The sequence below is a fragment of the Nelusetta ayraudi genome, unplaced genomic scaffold (genome assembly GCF_046127955.1).
Source record: "Nelusetta ayraudi isolate G7.1 ecotype Tasmania unplaced genomic scaffold, CSIRO-AGI_Nayr_v1 ptg000031l, whole genome shotgun sequence".
Lineage (NCBI taxonomy): Eukaryota > Metazoa > Chordata > Actinopteri > Tetraodontiformes > Monacanthidae > Nelusetta > Nelusetta ayraudi.
Genome location: NW_027466081.1, coordinates 6,357,310 through 6,379,134, shown reverse-complemented (window position 1 = coordinate 6,379,134; position 21,825 = coordinate 6,357,310). Strand labels below are relative to the sequence as shown.

The following is a 21,825-nucleotide window of genomic DNA, read 5'->3' as shown; positions in this document are numbered from 1 at the left end:
TTCAATGTCAACCAACTTTTCTGTTTATCGGGAGGCATCGCCGGCGTTAATTTCCACCGTGGCAAATTGTCAAGGAACAAAGAAATGACGGCGACAATAATACATTTAACTTTTTGAACCCCTCAACGTAATGACAGCGCTGGCTTCAGGGGGTTTTACTCGGAGTAGGAAGTTGTCGGTGACTTTCGTAGCCGACTGATTAAAAAACGAGAGCGAGAGAGAGAAAAAGGAAGGGGAAAAAAACCCCTTAAAAATCAGACAGGATAGTTTTCAAAATGCCATCTATTAAAACTTGGCCCCGTTGGCAGAGAGGGCAGCTGGGGGCAGCGGGCGCAGAGATGTTTCAGTGTCCAGAAGTTTCCACACGGTGATTAATAGGAGGGGTAATGTAGTGGGGAAATGAGTAAACACTCCCTTGCTCCTGGCTTTGTGCTTCAACGACTTGATGACAAGGGCAGAGCAAGGTGAGAATTAAACAGACCCTGCCGAAGAAGAGGAAGAGGAAAGGGGGCGGGAGAGGGGTTGTGGGGGGGCGGCAGCGACGGGCGGCTGGAGGGAGGAGTGAAGCATGACAGACCTGGGCAGAGAGTGGGAGTCGCGAGAGGGCGGCCGGCGGGGGGGTGGGGGTGGAAGGGCCGCCTTGACAATGGTGGAAGTGGAAGTTTCTCCCGAAGAAGAATAATTAAAAGCGCTCAAGGGAGGGCAGTTTTAATTTCACATGTAAGGGGCTAAAGATTTCATTTAAAGGCGCGGCGAGCGGGGAGGAGGTTAATAAGACGAACAAAGCGGGGAATGTGAGAACATACAGTGTGAGGAAGCGCGTTGGACTTTCACCTGACACGTTTTTAATTATTGAACCTCTGATATTTCTCCGTCGAGGAGCGGAGGTGGAAGAAGAAGAAGACGACGAAGGAGACGAAGAAAAAAAGTGTTGGGGTGGTGGGGGGGGGGAGAGATTAACTGATTAATGGTCACGCCAACCAATTACTCACTCACGAGGAAATAGATGTAACTTTGCCGCGGTTAACACTCATCTCCGAGCGTCAAAGAGTCGAAGCGTCGCTTCCGACACCAAAGCTAAAAGCGCACTCCGCCTCGTGCCGGCAGTCTCGGCGTAGCTGCCCGTTGGGAACACAAGCAGAGCATTGCATAATAACACTCCCTGTGAAAAGAGAGAGGGAGAGAGAAAGAGAGGGAAAGAGAGCGAGAGAAGTGAACTTGCTTCTACAGTCAAATATGTGCTCTTGATCACTGAAATCTCACTCCATTAGTGCTATCTGAAGTTGATGTATCCCAATTATCATAATAAGATCAGCTCGGTCCCATACTCCATGGGACTCCAAACTCTCTCACTGCCATAAAATGATCAAAAGGACTTTGTGAACCAGACCCAGAGTCCCAGCTGTGGGCTGATTTGTTCAGTAGCGGCGGAAAGGAACTTTAATTGAATATGATTTATTCCTTTTTCCTTGCGCTCCGGAGCCCAGGCCTGCGAGCGGGAACAACAGAAAAGTGTCTTGTCCAATCTTGCCTGGGTGTCAACCCAACAATACTTCCTTTACTCGGATGGTCTTTCAAGACTGAACGTCGCAAGTTCTTATTTTTTTCAATGCCGCGCTTGATAAAGGGGGGGACTCTGTTGCGCAGCGTAACAGCGTAAGCAGCGTATTGCAGGTCCTGACGGCTCTTTGATAAACCTCTCACGGTGCGTTCGCACCAGCGCCATTTGTTTGAGTTCGGGTCCAAATTAGTTGACAAGTTCGCCGACGTTCGGTGGGGTTTTTCCCGCTAGCTTGGTTCTAAAATATCAACAAAAATTTGCCGTGGGTATTTTTTTTGGAGAAAGGAGAATCCCTTTATTGGAATGTGTTGTGTCGTTAAAATAAATTCACCAGCAGTACTTGCACCTTTCACTTGTTCTTTGGCGACCTCTGGGGCCTTGTGTTAAGCACAGGTGACATCTTGGAAAGCTGGAAGATCGACTGCCCTGCATCGGAGGTGGACGCCCGCGCAAGGCTCACGCCAAGACAGCATTAATTCAATGACGATAATAATGAGAACGACGATGCCTATAATATACTGCACTTGTTTGCTCAAACATTGTATAATACTCACAGCAATTGACAAACCGATCGCTCCAGAGTGGACCGAGACCTCAGTCGCCCTATTGGTCCAAACCACATGAATCATCTCAAAGAGAAAACTGAGCGCCCAAGTCTATAAACAGGCTGCTATTACAGACTTACACAGAGCTAATCAAGTAGTTTTGAAAATGAGCATGACACTCAATTGCAAATTGACTGCGTTCCCGTGTTGCATCCTCCAGCACTGTCAGATAAAAAAAATGTTTTTTTCCATTTATGGAAATTCTTTTGTCCTTAAAGTTCTCTTCACAAGGAATACTGAGGAATACTGCGTTCCTTTAATATAGCCCTTGAAGAACTTGAGCCCGCACAGAAGACACAGAAGGCACTATTGTAGATGACATCCAGTGAGGGCTCAGTGCCACCCCGACCCCATGAACAATATCAACAGCACCCCTGGATTTACTCTCATTCCTTACTCTCTCTCTGCTCTGTACACACACACACACACACACACACACACACACACACACACACAGGTTTGACCACTGTGGGTGTGTTTTGCTTGGTAAGAAGAAAAGTGCATCAGTTAATTCGGCAGTTTGTGATTGATTTATTCATTATAAACTCGACAAATGTTTTTGCACTGTAATGACTTCCCCACCAACACACACACACACACACACACACACACACACAGAATGTATAATGTAATCTGGAAAACACGTCATAACACTGAAGATTTTTTTTTGCTTTTTTTCCAGACTGCTAGTTTTGTTTTTGCAACAAACTGTATAAAACACTGCATTTGCATGAAGACAGATAAAACATATACCCATGTAAATAATGATTAGAGTAAAAAACGTACAAAACCAGTAAACACTGTAGAAACAAACAAAAAAGTTAAAATCTGCACATTTAATTCATTCATTTTAAGTGAAGATACATAGATCAATAAACTATTTCTTCACCTCATTCATCAAACAAGACCAGGTTGTTTTCTTCTCACCAGTCATCATTTAGGACTAAAAAAAGAACTCAAACTGCCTCTTTTGTGCTTATATGTTAATACAAAACAGTTTTAAAAAAGCTGAAGAAAACTTGTAAATCACCCGTTGCAATATGCCGCCACATAAAGAGAGGCTGTTTCATCCTGTTTGTGCAGCTCTTATTATATTTAAGATGCACTTGACGTATAATTGCGCCGCTTTTGTCCAAGGCCTGCGTTAAATCTCCCGGCGATGCTGCGACTCTCTCTCGTCACCTCTCGTGCTGAGCGCTGACACCGGCCTCTGCAACCGATCGCTCCTTCCTCCTCTCCTCGCCTTTTTTTTTCCCGAAGGCTGTTCACTCCTTCCCTGATTTATTATTTCTTTTTTTTTTTTCTACCCGAACGTGAGAAAAGCCTCAGCTCTCCTTCTCTCTCCCACGTTCGAATCCGTGATCTCTCCATTAGGACGTGACAAAACATTTGTTCTCGCTGGGAAATAATGGCCGGCAACATCCTCTAATGTGATTCACAGTTTATTTGCAAGTCGGCCGTCGCGTCGACGGGGAAAAAAAAAAAAAAAAAAAAGGTGGTGGAGTGGTGGGGGTTACTCGGCGCTCCTTCGCGAGGATAATTTTAAGCAGATGCATCTGGCGCGGGCGGGGCGGGGGGGGGCTACCGCCGCTATGATTAGTTCCCCGAGCATCCTGCGAGTGTGTGTAAACCGCCGCCGCGACACGGGATGAAATATAGCCCAGGTTCACTGGGAGTGCAGCGGCAAGAAATGTACCCCATCTGTAATACACTGTGTAGACTAATATCAGCTCCTTTTCTCTGATATTGCAGCGAGATATCGATCTGGCGAAATTGTCCCATATTGGAGCTGTCTGTTGTGATATTCATCATGCTGTCACCTTGCCGCCAACACCTACGCGTTATTAGAAACCCGGGTTTGAAGAGGTTGAAGGGTTTTAGTCTCCGAGATGTAGCAAACAATTCATCATGAACGGGGGGGGGGGGGGGAGGTGGCGACGGGGAGAAGGAGAGGGAAGACTTCAGGTGAGGGGGGGTGGGGGGGGGGTGCTGGGGGAGAGAAAGATTTATGTCTAGTCAGCCTATACATTAAGAATTATATCATCAAGCCAGAGGACACCGGCGGCCGCCGCGCTATCTGCTGAGCAGGCCTATTTGCTCTCCTGCCAGGCTTAAATGGAGTTCCTTTTCTCACCCTCCACCAACACCCCCCACCCCCATCTCTCAGTGAAGCTTTTAAGAGAAATCTAAAGTCTGACAGACGCCGCAACTCGAACTTCTTCCTCTCGTCCGGAAACGGTCAAAAAAGACAGGTTTTTTTTTTTTTTTTTTTCACTCGTTAGGAGCGAAAACGAGCGCTACGTGCCGCCGCCGTCTCACTCCGGGGTGGGTCCCGCAGTTTGAGCTCCTGCTACTTCCTCTCTCTCTCTCTCTCCCTCTCTCTCTCTCTTTCTCTCTCTCTCTCTCCCTCTCTCTCCCTCTCTCTCTCTCTCTCTCTCTCTCTCTCCCTCTCTCTCTCTCTCTCTCCCTCCCCATCCCTCTCTCTCTATCTCTCTCTCTCTGCCTCCTTTCGCTCGCAGTCAGAGACTCTTCCGGGAGGATCACACGAGACGCTCGCAGACGGAATCCAATTCTTCCGCCGTCTTGCCGAGGAGTCAGACTTTGATTTGTCTTTAACTCGGTACAAATACGCGTCTGGGAATGCGCCGGCTGGCTGGGGGCTTCCTCTGAAGTTCTCTCTCTCTCTCTCTCTCTCACTCTCTCTCTCCCTCTCTGGGAAGACTGTGTGTGTGCGTGCATGCTAGGCTCTGCTCTGTTAGCCGCACTGTTATTGTTGTAAACAGCGATTTTTTTAAAGCGCAGCTGGCCAAATTGATCCGGGCCGGCGTTGGAGTGAACTTGAAGCGGCAGAGAGTGCGGCTGCATAAACAGGCCCGCTCGTATCTAAATATGCAAACAGTCTCACAGCAGCCGGCACTCGGGGGTGAGGGGGGGTGAGAGAGTGGTGAGAGGTTTGGGAGGAGGGGGTGAGGCACTCTTACTTCTTCCAGAGTCGGTGGGAGAGTGACTCTGTAACCTTTCCATGTATACAGACAAAAAATAAAACAAGGAAGAGGAAAGACTTTTTTTTCCCCTCCGCTGCCCTGTTATGTAAACACTCCTTTTTCCTCCCCAGATCATTTGCGGATTCCACCACATATTTGCTTTTCATTAATTATTGAGAAAAAGGGAATCTGGTAAAAAAAAAAAAAAAAAAAAAAAAAATGTGAATAAACAGTAGATAATTTTTGTTTAATGTTTCACACAGCATTCCAGCCCTCCTCAGTGCAATTAATGCTAATCACTGCGCGCTTCCTGTTTAGCTTGACCCGCCGTGTGTTTGTGCGTGGGTGCCTCTTCCCTCCGTCTCTGTCTCCCTCTCTTTCCGTCTCTGTCTCTCCCTCTTTTTTTCTTCCTCCTCCACCCCTCCCATCCCCCGCTGTTAGTCACCGTGTCTCCCCGTGTTATGATTACATCACCCTTTTTCGCTCTGTTGTGTCCATTTAGACCTGAAATTAATCACATCTGACAATCTGCTGGTGCTATTCCCAAAGTTCAAAAGCTTTAGTGGCGAGGGGAGAGGAGCGGGCGGGCGGCGGCGGCGGCGGTGCAGGGGCTGATGGGAGACGGAGCGCGGGGTGAGCGAGCGCGCTGGAGGTACTTACCAGTTTGTGGAGTACAGTATATTAATTGCTTATCGGTTTTTGATTTCGGAGTCATTCGGAGTCAACCGAACGCATAATTTTCACAGCTATTGTTCTTTGGGGTTTGTTAATTGTCACCCCACTGGCGGAATTAAAAGCAAATTAAAAGCCTTAACTATTGACTCCATCTGAAGTCACTCTCCACAACAATTTCCCATAACAATGGGGAGGATTAATGAAAATGCAGCTTGATTTCTGTTCTCCAAAGCTTTTTGCTATGGGGAACCAATTAACTACCCTTCAGGATGACTTTCACTCCTAACTGCCGGTCTGTTCCACTGCCAGAAACTGGGATTAATTCTCAATTAATCCCTACACCAGAACAACTCTGCCTTTGTCTGCTGGGGAGGACATGAGCATACAAACGCAGAGGTTACCCCGAGCCTGTTTGGCGGAGGAACTCCACCCCTGCTAAGATTGATACACCCCGTAGACCGGCTCTTTTCAAGCTGAAAATAAGAGCCATTAAAAGGGAATGCTCGACAATGATTTTTGTTTTAGGATTTCGAGCTTTATTAGCCATGCATATTAATGAGTCAATTAATTCCATTCGTCCTCGCGAGTGGTCTGTTTGTTTTTTTGGTTTTTTTTTTTCCGAGCCTGACCTTTTATCTTAGATGCGTTCACGCTTGGCGAGGTTTAAGCACTTTACTCCGCACCGGGTTTCCCATAGCCTGCCGTCCAAAAGGGGAGTTTTTATGTGTTTAGCGCTAAGCCTCACCCCCCACCACCACCACCACCAACCTCTCCCACTCCCCCACCACCACCACCACCACCACCACCAACCTCTCCCACTCCCCCATCTCCCCCCTCCCTCTTCTCGTCTTTTGTTTTCTCTCGGCAACTCTTCTCATTCTCCTGTCCGTCCGTCCGTCCGTCCGTCCAACCCCCCCACCCCCCCGCACTCTGTCTCCCTCTGTCAGAATGCCTGCTGGTTGTGCTCCTCTCTAGATGTGACAGGAAATACGCTATTACGGGCGGGCAGAATATTTGCCTGATGGGATTTGCAATAAAATGACTGCATTTCCTTTCCATTAGGATCTCCAAACCCGGCTCTTCTAATTTATGATTACCCCGGCAAAAAAAGAAAAAGAAAAAGACGTGTTACATACATAAAGGCTAAAGCAGCCGCTCCCCCACTCCCCATCCACCCACCCACCAGTCCGCATTTAGCTCGTCCTGCTTTCAAAGTTAGTTGAGAGGACAGGAGAAATAATTGAAAAGTGCAGCTGGACTGTGTACAATCTTGTAAGGGATGCCTCGGAAATGAGATTAATCAGCGCGCAGACATTGTGGGGGGAAAAGTTTGCCGTGAATGCCTGACAGTCGTGCTCTTTCTCCCATTTCAAATGTTGGCAGGCTAGCAGGCAGCTCCAAGGGAAATGCGCTCCTTTCATACTTGAGTAATTGATGAATTGTATGCAATATGCAAATGAGAATCCATAAATCTTATGAATGACAGCTTAATTTATGTGAGCCTTAATGAATGCAGGATTAGATTTTAATTAAATATCCTCAAAGGCACCCTGACTGGGTAAGTTTTTAAAGCCTTGTTTTGAAGACTTGTTTCATATGCATCGCAGTTCATGAAAAAGAGAGATCAGTGGGAGCGGTTAGATGAAATTTCCTCCGCAGTTTGAAGATAAGACCTGCTCTGTTTTTGCTAACCAAAGGCACTCGCAATTAATAAATACCGGAGTAAAATCATATCTACCAATCTCACTTAGGCTTTCCTGGAACCGCTCATTCCCCGTATATTTGATTAACTGCATTTTACTTTAAGTGCTATCTGATTTCTAACATTTGGTACAGTATCTTTTTAATTAAGGGAATCATCCATTAGGCATGGAAAAGTCAACCAATTAGGCTTTGCTCATCAGTTCCCGCGATGTAGGAAGTCTGCTTACTCATTATCACACCCAGTTGATGTGATACCAAACAATCTTGGACTCTGTAGTTACGGGGGACGCGTAATTATGAAATCAGCTTTTAACATTAATGATGCATGGGAATAATCAGCCATTTATCGTGTTTTCAGATCTTTTTGAGATTCGATTTCACAGCTGAGAGGCTTCAAACGCCGCTAATAGAATGCGATTGCGCGAGCGAAAACTCTTTGAGGTTTCTTTCGCGACAGCGCGAGGTTAGCGCGGCCAGATCGGGGGGGCCTCCGGACTTCTGCGACGGCCGCCCTCGCCGGGCGTGGCTCTAATCAGGGCCTGAGCCCAGGAGGAGGCAGCCAACTCTCTCAACCAGCGCTCCTCTGAACCCCTGCACATTAGTCCACACAGGGATCAGAGCACACGCTGCACTTTAGAAGGTGGTGGTGGTGGTGGTGGGGTTTAGCGGGATTGACGCTAACCCTCCCGCGCCTTTGATTTTCACACCATTTAATCTGTGATGTATTGTTCCGCAACAAAGGTTCCCAGTTCGCAGGTGGATGCAGCTGTTCCCTACGCCCCTAATAAATAAGACAGTGCGTCTTTCTCTCTCTCTCCCCCCCCCCCACCCCGGTTCTTCCTTCCTCTTCTCTTCTTGCGCAAGCCGGCCATAATCCGGCTATCTAGATCAGATAAAGCGTGACGCGGCTACCTGGGCAAGACAGTGTTTGACAGGTGCAAGGGGGAAGCTGATTGAGATAATCCAAGAATAGGTTCAATGCAAATACAGATACAAGATGAGGGCGAGGATAGATTGACGCATGAAAAAGATGGATGAGTGAATGCGTCGCCATGTATCACGCTGTGACTCTGAGATTATGATCATCACAACCAATAGACTGCCAAGGTCAGCACGAAGTATAAATCACCCTTTTTTCACCCCCCTTTTCTTGAAGGCGACATACATCTCTGAGATTTTTTATTTTCGCCCCCCCCCACCCGCTTGCTTTTTTAGCACGTTGTCAAAGTTGTTGCTGGTATGTCAGGAGGAAATTATAAATATTATAATTCATTTGTTTTTTCATGTGCATTTTTTATGATTGTTTTTGGAGTTTGAAAAGTTCAAAGAGAAGAAATCAAATGGCTTCTTTTGACAGACGCCTCAAAGATTGAAAGCGATAGTGTTAATTTGTGTGTTTGGGACGCCGTCGCCACAGACTATTTGTCATTTTAGCCGGAGCAACTGCACAGTTGGCTAATTAATCTTAGAATATCCCATGATTCCTTTCTTTTTTAATAATGTTTAATATTGTAAGAGTTTTAGAGATGGGGGGTGTGAGAGAGAGAGAGGGGGGGAAAAAAAAGTGCTCTGAAAAGGAAGCGAGTGGATTAATAATAAAACACTTCCCCTTCTGTAAGTTTGCATGGGGAGGCGGATGTTATCCGCTCTCCCGTGTTTGCACACCGTGTTGTGTTAGTATAACTGGGCTGCAGGCTGATTATCAAGGTGAGAAGCACAAATCAACTGATATTTCGTGCATGTTTGTTCTCAGCACAACGCGGTCGTTTGCTCCGCTCTTGGGCCGCACTTCCACCCCGACTTTTTCTAACACGCTTCTGATTTGAATACCATGAGGTCGACTTCTCTTCCTTCAAAGTGGAGATAAGAATCGCGCAATAACGCCGAGCTTCCTTCTCCAAAATAATAGTAATTTTCAAGAGTTAAAGTTCAACGTTTCCGCTGTTTTGCATCAATCAATGTTATCTACTGGGATTTTAAAGCGGTTAATACACAGCTGCTGCCTGCGCATATTTTAAAAACCTTTTTTTTTGATTGAACCAAATGAAAGATATTCATAAAAACTCAGCACATCCAGCCCCCCCTTGACGGTCTGAGGCCTCAGAATTTCTGTCTGACCTGGCACTTAAGAGGTAAGGAGCTGCTTTGTTTTATCAATAAGACCTTGTTTTCATGGCTGGTCACCACCCCGGCAAACCAATCAATGGGGCATGCTCCACTATCGCTGGGAGAGAAATGAAAAATAAACCCCAGATAATCCTTCAGTTAAAAGGTTACTCAGGGCGATAAAAGCTATTTTGTTAATTTATTTACTCTCTGCGCCAGAGAGATAAAGAAAAGGAACAATTAGGGAATTCTAGGTGAGAGATTTTAAAAGGGCAATGACATTGGGTTAATATTTTATAAGGCCTGATTGGCAGAGACCTGCGGAGGCCTTTTGTTTACACAAGACCCAGACGAAATGATTCACTCGCTTGTTTTGGCCGACTGGGCGGAAATGGAATAAATATCTTCATCCTTACCTTTTAGCGACGTCAAACAAAAGCCCGAGATAAAAGGTTAATGGCTTAATCACAACCAGCCGGAAATAATATTACGCTGTTTTTCGCTGCCCCCCACCCCCACCCACCCCGACTCTCTATTGACATAATCGGGTTGAATTCCTAAAGATATCCCAAGATGGGAGGAGCGCGATGATTTTTGTGTGTAACTGAATCCACTAAGGCAGTGCAGTGCGCTCACTTGGGCTAAACATTACATTTGTGGTTTCAATTGATTTATAACAGATCATAATCGCTGCATTAAAGGCGTTCTGGGTAATAAGATCTCCCGTCACAGCTTCCGCTGACAGACAGAAAAAAACGGAGAGCCTGATAGGGAGACGTCAGAATTTTTGCCACGGGATCAAAACGCCGCGTCATATCTTCCGCGATATTATTCCTCTTATTACAGCCATCACCTTGTGTCGGCTTCCTGTAAACGGGGGTGAGAATGTGAATTTAATTATTGTGCTTTTATTGCATTGTAGCGCTGAAATTGGACTCGTGTGGAGTGTATTGTTGGGCCCCTTGTAATCTGATTGCCTGCGCAGTGTAGTGTGTTGGATAGTATCGGGTTCCAGCCGACTCTGCTGGGTCAACACACGGCCGGCCCATTAAAGGAAGTCTGGTTCAGGGAAAGTTCACCATTATTTTCTTTTCACCATGCTAGTGAAACAAAAAAAAAAAAATGGGCGAATAGATGTGTAACATATTTGTGGCCCCAGCCCAGAGCTGGCGGGGCCTTTTGTTTTGTTTCCCTAATTGAACCCAGACATACCAGAGTCCGTAGTGTAAATAAAGTAGGGCATCAAATTATTTTGTGATTGACCTCTAATGCTGAAACAATATTGTCTAAATAAGTTAAACGTCAAAACCCCAGAGGATCTTTTTTTTTTTTTATCTCTGGGCGAAAAAGAAGTGCGAAGAAGTCCACAAAGACGAGAGAAGCCCCTGAAATTCCAGCCATAAATCCAGTTATGCTATCTCTTTTGTGCAATAATGGCCTAGTTTGGAGCAATATTTTTTCTGTGCCGGGGCTATTTAGGGAATCAGCATCTGCTGCTTGATAAATAGCCGGGTCTTTTGTTTGAGGCCAGGTTGGGTTCCTCTGCGGACCCAAGCTTATTAGCCTGGATGCCTCTGACCACAGCAGATCTGCACTGGTGTCTGCGTTCGCGGCGTATCAAAGCAGGAAAATACACAGAAGTGCACTAAAATAAATGTGTTGCAGAGTTAGAAAAAAGAAACTGGGAAAGTCGCGGCACCATCCCTTATTTATTTTTTTTGTTCAGACTGCTGCTGCTCCATATTTAGACAGCGACTCTTTGGAAGAAAAGAGACGCTAACCTTCATTTCTGAGAGGCTTTTCCTGTTGCTCCAAGGTTCCTTAGTTCAAAGCCCCTGTTCTGTTGGTGTATTACTTTCATGGCTAGCCAGCGTTATGCGTGTGAAGAAGCTAGCTGTAACGCTATCCCTTTAAACACAAAGGCAGATTCCCCTCACAGCCTATCTAAACATTGCTTTCCCTTTACCGGCCCTTTGTAGCCAGGGTTCAGGTTTTTTTTTCCTGACATGATCTAAGGCTGATGTGACACTTTTTTGTCCATTCGAGGGCCTTTTTGCTTTTAGCATTGTTGGTATGAAATCCTTTTAGCCATCGCATACCCTCTATTGAGGTCTTCCATAAATAATTCAGGCAGAGTACAAGTGAAAGTGATGACAGCAAAACTGTGTGCGATCTCTCCCTCTCATAAGATCAAAGAGGTGCTTCTATAGCAATAGGAATTACATTTGCAGACGTTCAGAGGGTGAAACCGGCACTTATGTGCGTTTCTTCGCCCCTCTCTCTATTCCACCCCCTTTGCTCTCCCTGCCTCTTCTCACTTCCTGTCATTTGCACTCCTTGCCTTTCTATCACTTCTGTATTTCCCCTCCAAAGGGACACAGTTGAGTCCGCTTTTAGTCCGAAAAAAAAAAAAACCCTGGTGCCAGCATGTGAGAGAGTCAGCACATTAGGATGAGTGCAGTCTATTAGCGAGACTGAGGTAAATAAACCTCGCAAGGCATCGCTGACGGAAACCCTACCATTGGGAAACAGTGAAATGTACCGTAACGCAAACAGCCCCTATTTATATCGTCAGAAGTCGTAAAAGGATATGTTAAAATGGCTCAGCGGTTGGAAACATTAATTTTAAACACTTGCTAGTCAAGAGCCGCTGGAAAGAAGAAGAAAAATCCCCACGAGAGTAAACATTCAAAGATGAATTTAATGATCAAATCACAATGAAGTAGCTGGAGAATGCAATTTATTATTGCCGTAATTATGGTGTCAGCTTCATTTAGAGATGTATTCACATGAATATCTTATCTATTGTTTAGCAAGACTGGCCAAGTGAAACAATCTTCAACTGAACGTTGTCAAGACCCACAGTAGCAATGCAAAGGGAAGCCAGTGTTCATCGGAGACTCACCCTGCTCATTAACGCCGACACTCCACCTCCATTCAGGATTGAGTCCCGCAATTGCCGCAGTACCAGTATAACCTTATTGCCCCATATGACACTTAATCTGCCAAAGAATAACTGCCGAAGCCTCGTACAGAAATACTCTGTAGTGCACGAATCAAATAGTTACACAAGCAGTCGGTCCACATACTGTAGTCGAGCCCCGGACAAATAAGGAAGACTCATCTGGGATGTAGGTGACAAAATCCTCGTATCTTAAAAGGGGATTAAACTGAGTTCATATTAAAGGGAACTTAATATTCTGATAAAGCTTAAAAATGTGCGTGAAATAATGTATGAAGCCAATATGTCATCTCTGTCAAGTCGTCATAATTCATCCCCAACTAAGACGTCCACTGTCGTGTTCATAAAGAATATGCCCGTACGGCGCCCCTCCCCCTTCGCATTACATGCTCAGCGCATTTTTTTTTTTTTTTTTTTATATATTATATACCTTCACCCTTTGGGGTTGTCTCCGTCGCGGCGAGCTAGCAAAGTAACTATTGATTGGAACCCAAAGCTGTATTAATAAACGAACAAGTGCGCCGCATGGAAAGTCAGGGGTGTATCTCTCCGCTTTAAAGGCCTCTCCTCCACGGCGAGGTGGCACAGCCATTTATCACGGCTGGATCTGTGCCCCTCGTTTGGTGTAATAAAACTCCCCCATCAGAACCGTCCAACAGGTCTGAATCACTCTGTCACACCACCTTCCAGCTAAGGCGCGCATTAAATCAAGCAAGCAGAACATTTCCTAAGGCGGCCATTGCCTTTTAATTTCCTGAAGAACCTTAAAATATCATTCATTACCAGAACTACACATATTTGGTTTTTAAAAGTCTCATAAATCAATAGTGGCCTGACTGCAATAATTATAACAAGTTAACATGTAATTTCCAGGCTGAGGGCCGTGCACCGGGCTTTAGCATATGCAAACGAGGCAATTCAAATAGTGTGGGGATATTAATACGGAGGAACAGGTAACGAGGTACGGGTTATGAATTATGCATCAAAAAGTGGTTGATCTTCAATAAAGGAAATGAATTCACCGTGTAATCTAATTAGTTATGGAAGTCTATTATGTTGAGCTGCGGAAAGCAACTGTCCTTGAAAAGAAATTTATTTACAGTATGTGCTGGCTGTTTGGAATGGAATTGCAATTTGGAGCGCACACACGGCAACACCCTCCCCCCCTTCGCCACCCAGCCACCTCCACCACCTCCACCCCTCCCAGTCCCACCTACCCACCACCCCACGCCAGGCCTTGTCCGCAGGCACCTGGGGATTTTCAAAAAGAAAGGCGTGTTTTCAGCCTGCAGAAACAACAAAAATGCTCCCGCTCATTAACGGTGTTTTGAAATTGAAATATCGTCCACATCACCGCACAGGCAGGATGTCGGGTGATGTCGAGCACTGGTCAAGGCAAAAGGTTGGCGACGTCCCTTCCAAGTGCAAAATAAACTGCGGAAGTAGGACTGGAAAATGCAGATTACGGCAGGAAAAGCAATATTTCCGGCCCCGCATTGGGGAGTCATAAGGCATTACACTGATTTAATTGTAATTAAAACATAAGAAAAGACCATCTGACGCCTTTTGTCTTCTGTTGGGGAAAAACGTCAAAAGGAACACTGCTTTGTTTATGTCGTCACACAAAAGGAAGAAGATTGCAGGCAGGTGGGGGGGGGGTGGGGGTGAGGTTTCCTCCACGCATGCAAACGTAAAGCAGATCTTTTTCCAGAGGGTCCGACTGCACCGACCGTAAAAGTCTGTTTGAAAAACAGTCGCGTGTTTGGACAAGTCCCCTCCTGTCCTCTCTCTCACTGTCTCACACGTTTCCCTCTCTTCCCTCTCCCCAGCTCCAGACCCGGCCGGCCCCCGAAGAGGACCCAGAGCGTGACCTCGCCAGAGAACCCCCACATCATGCCCCACTCGGTGCCCGGCCTCATGTCGCCCGGCATGATTCCACCCACAGGTACAGACGGACCCCGTAAGAGAAACACAGTCAGAGTTTTTCTCTTTCTCTCTCTCTGTGTGTTTCTCTTTCCCTTTGACACACACACACACATACACACACACACTCGCTTCTCCTCCCCCACCACCGCCACCCACCAGTGGCCTCCCCGCAGCTTGTCCTCGAAATGGCAGCCAGTCCAAAGTGACACATGCGCCGGGCCACCAGACACCAACTGCTCGCCCGTTTACCAAAAGCAGATCCTCTGCTCCGTCCCCGCGGACCAGGAGGAGGAGGAGGAGGAGGAGGAGGAGGAGAATAAATCGGAGTGGAGATCCTTTCTCTCAGATTATTCCAGTAGATGTTGCATTTTGCCTAGAGTGCAGTCTAATTAGTGCGATTAAATCCACTCCACTGCTATATGTACATAGGCAGTGGTGATGCTAAAGCGAGCTTATCGCCACAAGAATCAACAACAACTGCTTGTGCCCTAACTCGCCCCCGGGCCCAGTCTTATTGCAACTAATGCTTTTGTTCTATTTGCGGCTGGCTTCACCGCCGCTTGCCTTTGATGTCGTCGGCTGCAAAGTGCGCTCATTTGCATATATATATTTTTTTTTCACTTTGCTTCTCGATATGTCTTTTAATGACATTGTGCCACCGAGACGCAGCTCTTTGAGTGCACCTTCGCCGCGCCGTCACGTTTGGCCGGCCGCTGGCTGGAGCGCTCGGCGCCGGGATCGCGCTCATGTGCCGCAGCCCGTGGTTTATTTTTTTCGGCAGTTTCCCAAGTTATGCAAAATTAAATTTTGCTGATGTTTTTTTAAGAGTAATTTGTGCCTCCAGCCCGTCAGCGAACGGCCCGGAAATGAGAGGAGTTCACCCGCGTGTGTTTTGCTTGCTCCACTTTGCGGGAAAATGTGCGCGAAATCGGATCTTTTACACTGTAATACGTTTTTACATTGTGTTATATCATATTATTCAATGCTATGCATCATAAATCAGATTATTGTATATTCCAAAATATGTTTGTATTAGGTTTTTTTTTTGGTATTATATGCTATCACTTAAAAATAAAAGGAATAAAATAATAGTAATAGCGTGAACAAAATACATAGTATCCTGCAATTCAGCCCTCGTTGATGTCACAAAGGGCACAACCAGACGTCCGCATTCACTCCACAAGAATTAAAACAGAATCTGCTGTTAAACACTGAGCACCACGGAATTGTTTGTCCTTTTACTAGATTTCAGTAAACGGGAGACAGAAGAACGCTTCCAGGCAGTTGCTAAACAGCCCCCCCCCCCTTTTTTTTTTTTAATCTCAGAGTGCCGACCGGAAAAGCAGGCGAAGTCGACAACAATTACGAAAATCGCCACTCTCCCAAATAAAAATACAGAGTTGTTTGCCAACAGCTTCTCCGCGCCAGGTAATCGCCGCGCTGCCATTCCGCATTCTAATACTCAAGTCATGTTGTTTGGAAACACGTACACACGTGTAAGGACCACTTACGGTCTGACGGCCGCGTGAATCACGAGGAGAACAGCGCATTGGCGCACAGTATCGGCGTGACGTGAAGAAACAAAACAAGACAGAATTCATGCGTCCGTCCATTTTCTAGCATCGCTTCTCCTGCGCTCGGTGTCGCCGGAGGTGCTGGAGCCAGTCCCAGCTGTGTTGGGGGCAAAGGTCGCACCCTGTATCGCAGGGACAGTCACTCTCACAGTCGAGAATACAAATTCTGGTTTAATTCTGCTTTGATTTATTTCAATTGAAAAGAATTCAAAGCAGAAAAGCTATAATCTTTGTAAAAAAAAAAAAACCTATTGTGGAAAATCCAGTACACAGATTTCACAGCTTTGACTGGAGGCCGTAAACACAGGGCTACATACACTTTTTTTAAATTTAAATTTTTTAAATGTACAATACCGGTCCTGTTGGTATACAATTGGTATACTATGGGACCTTTAAACAAGTTATTAATCGTCTTCACATGTATTCCAGCCTGGAATTGTTTTTCTTCTCTTCCCCTCGTTTTACGAGCTGAAGTGCAGCCACTTCGGGTCGCGCTGGCGTTTGAAATTCAATATTAACACAGGCCGGGCCATCCTTGAGACACGGCACGATGGAGGTTCACGGTCTGGCGCTTTGAACTGCGGGGGTACGGCGAGGTCAGCGGCTATCTGCTCCGCCGTACGGCGGGCGAACTTAAAGGCCGGCGCGAAAGACGGAGTAGGACAATGATGAGACAGAGCCGTGTTATTTAGTGGAACATAAAGCTACAGAAAAGCCTTTTGATATCCTCCCCTTTAAGCCCAGAGGGACTGTGTGATCTTGACATTTAGTCGGGGTATTCGGGGGCCCACAGATAAAGTAATTGAGATTTTCGCTCTTCTCATAACTCCCCTGGAAGCCCTCCCGACTGTGACCAGATGGAAACTTTGCCATCTCGTCCTGCCTCGGCGATTAAAGCGCTCATTGTTTTCGACCGCGGCATTAAGCATTCAACGTCAAGGAATTTACACATGCTGACAGATTAATTATTAAGTATAATTGACCACACGTAAGTCGGCGTGCGAGCAGGGCGACTAATTGATCTGGCCGTCGCGTCAAAACGCACTGATTGATGATAAGAAACGACACAGAGAAACCGTCTCACGGTGATGGTGTCGCGTCATCTCAGTTTAATCTTTACACAGATTAGAGGCCGAACTCGCGGAATGAAAGAATGGTGGTTTTGTATTCCTCCTTCTGTGTTGTTTTTGGCCAGATTTTCTTTCTTTTTTTTTAGCCCTCTGTTTACAGCCTCCCACTTAAACATTTGATTTTAATGTCCTGTTGCTGTTGCTGTTGCTCTTTTGGACCTTTGGACATTAAAACATCCAACCTATATAGCTAAAATTAAATTTAAAAAAACTGCAAATAAACACCTGTGAGCATCAGTGGCCCCTTTTTGACATCAGACACAGAGGATTTTTAGATGAGGTGGGTCCTTTAATGGCTGAGGAGTTGTTGATTTATTGTTTTTTACCATGCAATTTGGTCCAATGTCACTACAAATGTCTATAAATTTTGACGAGCTAAATGAAATTAATTTTTACCTAATCTCATTCCGCATCAAATAAAACTGCTCCCTCACACAAATTTTCCTGACTTGAGGGATTGATTTTCCTTAGCGGAATAACAGCAAAGGTCTGAATGTGTCGCCGTGTCTTTGAGTCTCAGACGCCGCGAGTGCGAGATTCAAATTGCATTAGGTCGTAAATCAAGCTGGAAAGATGTCGTCTACTTTTCTTCTTCTTCTTTTTTTTTTTTCCGCCACTCGTACGAACCAGCACATTGTTAACATATATAACAACATATGTATCTTTGCCCTTGGTGCCAGTTCCTCTTAGAAAGAGGACGTCTTAATGTGCTCAGGATTCCATTTGAGGAAGGAGCTCCGCATGTGCGCAGACGGGGGACACGTGCGCTCGCTCCTACCACCTGAACGTGTGCGCAACTCTCCCCTTCCTTAAGGGAGGGGTCGAGCTGGAGCTTTTCCAGTTGCTGATGCATTACAGGCAGATTGCCCCCCCCCCACCCCCCCAAATCCCCCCCCATACACACACACACACACACCCACCTCCCACCCCCGCAAATCGGATTATTTGCCGCGGACTGACACCACAGCGAGATGACATCTCCTTTAAAGTGGAGAGGGCCTCCACTCACACTCTGGCCACTGCTTAAGCAGCAGCTCGGCTATAATTCATTTATGTCCTGGATATGGCTTTAACCTTTTGAATAACACAAGAGCAGTGCATTTACCATTAGAGAAATGAATGTCAGCCACATCTAACCGCCGGTGCATCCCGTCCTCCACTTCGCTGATAGGAACGACACGCGTATGGTGAAAAAAAAAAAAGAAAAACGATACAAAACCCGAAAAAAATATATATGAAAAATATATTTTTAGTGACTGGCTGCACACACAAGTGCAAGCAGACGCCCTCGGAGGGATCGGCTTCTCTCCGCGCCAGGCCCCTGTAGGTGGAGTTCGCAATATTTACCTTCTTTTTGATGTACAATTAGCGTGTCAGCGTCTCGACTGAGTCGTCTAATCCGCCGCCACTTGAATCCGGATCTAAAATAGATCCCGGCGCGCGAGCAGGTAATTTGGTGTCAGTTCTTTGCGTCGCTACCCGCCACCCCCCCCCCCCCCCCCAGCCCTCCCGCTCGTCATCGTGAGGTTAGCGCTCTGTGTAATTGATACTAAATTTGTCATGATGTGGATGGCGCAGGTTCAAGTGGCGCACCTTAAGAGCGCCGTTGTTCCCAGCCCCAGTTTGTCACCGCCGCCGCCGCCGCCACCGCCAGGCCATGCATAAAATTAGGCGGCCGCGCTCATTGACATGGAGAGCCTCTCCCCCCACTTATCCCTCCTGTCCGATAAATAAAGTGTGTTTTCATTGTTCCCCCACTCACCCCACCCCCACCGGCGCAGCTCTCCCTAAACAGGGGCAGCGCGACGCAGATAAGCCCTCCGCGTGTATTTTCCCCTTTTTTTTGCGGCGGCGGCGAGAAAAAGTTGTAAAAGTCAGTCCTTTGTGCGCTGATGTGGAGTTAATCTGATTTTAATTTAATTAAAGGAGTTGGTGGCGGAAGGCGCGGGCATGCGTCGGGGTGTTTGTTGTAAGAATGTTCTGACATTGGCGCAGGTATGGGGCAGCTAGCATGTTAATTAATGATGAAGATCCTGACAATATGCAGAGGCATGACAGCGTTAAGCCAGTCGGCTGCTGCTTCCTTTGCATATTAATAGATCCTTCATTATTATTTAATATGACAGCTGCTCCAAGGGCTACCATCAGACCTTGTCTCTGTTATTTGCTGTTTTGTGCTCCCCATGTGACAGTGGCGTGCTACTCTCTATTTATCGAAATGTTCCCCCTTTCTGCCGCGCGACTGGTGTGCTCGCTCTCTCTCTCTCTCTCTCCCTCTCTCCCTCTCTCTCTCTCTCCCTCTCTCTCTCTCTCTCTCTCTCTCTCCCTCTCTCTCTCTCTCCCTCTCTCTCTCTCTCTCTCTCTCTCTCTCTCTCCCTGCCTCTCTCGCTCTCTCTACATGCGGTTCTGTTTGCCGCTCAGGAGGATTGCGACTCACCCAGACGTCTGCACGAGGCGGAGGGGGGCGGTGGGGGGGGGGCCGGTGGGGAGAGGGGGCGAAAAAAAAAGTGTCTGAATCTAAAGGTGACTTTGAAAGAAATATACCAGACAGGATTGTTTTGTTTGCATAGTAATGAATGCAGATTAGCGGCGAGCGGGATTGGCCCTGTTGACGTTCAGATTTTGGAGTGGCTTAATAGACTTGTTGCTCGGTGCCAACATCTCCCCGGCTTTCTTATTACATCCTCTCCGTGGAGGTGCGCGTTACCGAGATATGACAATTGATCTGGCGAGATGAAACAATTATCAGAACAAAGGTTTCGATTCATGGAGTGTGTCACTTCGTCGCGGGCAGGCTGCGGAGTTTGGAGCGAAATGATGAATGAAAAATGGGAAAGTGATCGTTCTTTATGTTTCACAATAATATAAATCAATTTCTTAGCCTTTGTTATTTCCAGATATATGTATGTGTATGTGTGTGTGTGTGTGTGTGTGTGTGTGTGTGTGTGTTTGCGTGTCTGACCAGAGCCTGTCACCTTTATCTTTCATAGGCCAATTGCATGCAGTACACTTATTGTGCGGTGCACAAATTGTGATGTTGGATAGTGACCCAAACGGTGCACTGGCATTTCGCAGTTATGGGAAGTACCAACCACCACAGAAGAAGAAAAGGCAACCACGACTTCTTTGTCTCCCTCTCCAGATGACAGAAACATAATGTCACAGACTGAAAACACCAACAAATACATGCCTGTTTGGTGTAGCACCGAAGCTTTAGCAGCAGTATATTGTCTAACTTGCTGATACTAACAGCAGCTTACATGCGAATGGCATTATGCCACTTCCAAACTATTAAACGTAGCTTTCGCAGCAGTATATTAGCAAACTAGCTGAAACAGTTTCTGCTCAACACCAGCTAACATGCTAATGGCATTATGTTACTTCCAAGCTACTAATTGTAGCTTTAGCAGTGATATATATTAGCTAACCAGCTGATACTAACACCAGCTAACATGCTAGTGGCATTTGTTACTTCCAAATTGCTAAATGTAGCTTTACCAGTAGTACATTAGCTAACTAGCTGATACTAACAGCAGCTTACATGCGAATGGCATTTGTTGCTTCCAAACTACTCAACATAGTTACGTTACGTTCAATATTTTACGTTACGTTATGTAACGTAGCGTTGTGTTGCCTTCTGTGCAAACGCTGATGCACTCATAATATGAAGTGCTAAGAACGTAAGTGTGTCATTTGGGACACACCTGTCGATTATTATCCTTCATTTATTCTTTGGCTGTGTCGCTAGCACGATGTGCTGCAGTGCGATGAAGCCCCGGCCTCCTCACATGCCAAAGTTGGGCGAGCATCACAAAAGCGCCACTGCGGCACCGCGCGCTTGAGCGGCACCTGATTTGTGGGGGGAATTTATCACACAAACAGCCCAGAGGTGATTTCAATATTTACTCGGCAGTCTGTTCTGCATACGTCTCATTTGGAAAACAGTTGACTCTTGCCCATTATACACAAATGAAGGCTGACCTTCAGACTGGGCAGAGGCCACATTCATTATGTGGAGAAGTATCACCTTCTTATGAAGCAATGTCACTTTTTACCTCCCTCCCCCCCTCCTGCCGCCACCACTCTGCCCATGCATATTGAACAGCACCACCCGCCCCTCCGTTGCAAACGAGAGGGCCCCGGCTGACATGATGTATACTGTACGTCAATATGGTCCTGATGTATTTTAAGATGCAAACAAGGCTTTAAATTATATGCACCTCCATGTCAGCGGCTCAGAGTGACTCTCGCCATCTGCCTATCAGCTGCCGGGTGAGCTGGAGCTGCGAGAGAGAGAGAGAGGAAGCGGGTACCTGGCCCGCTGCTGTGTGCGTGTGTGTGTGTGTGTGTGTGCGCGTGTGTGTGTGTATCCTTGTGCCCGTCACTGCCGCCGTGCATCTATTAGGTTCCACATGTTCCATTTCTATTTCTCCTTGTACCTGTGTCTCCCCCTCAGATGCATGGCTAATGGCTGCTCTTTAGTCCCATCACAGAGGCGTGACAGCGCGCCCGCGATAACCGCAAACCCCGCGCACTTCAGTCGGCGGCAGCCCCTGCGAAAAGCGCAGGTGATATAGATACAGCGTGCTAACCGAGTG

The 21,825-nt window shown here is 46.5% G+C and overlaps 1 protein-coding gene across 2 annotated transcripts in view; it reads left to right on the top strand.

Moving 5' to 3' along the window:
• The window catches only part of dachd (dachshund d), a 108,473-nt gene that overhangs the window by 40,398 nt on the left and 46,250 nt on the right, over nt 1-21,825 (top strand). For both annotated transcript variants that reach the window (XM_076031109.1, XM_076031111.1), the window contains exon 2: nt 14,427-14,542. In XM_076031109.1, the coding sequence (XP_075887224.1) occupies nt 14,427-14,542 (116 nt within the window). The remainder of the gene's footprint in view (nt 1-14,426; nt 14,543-21,825) is intronic.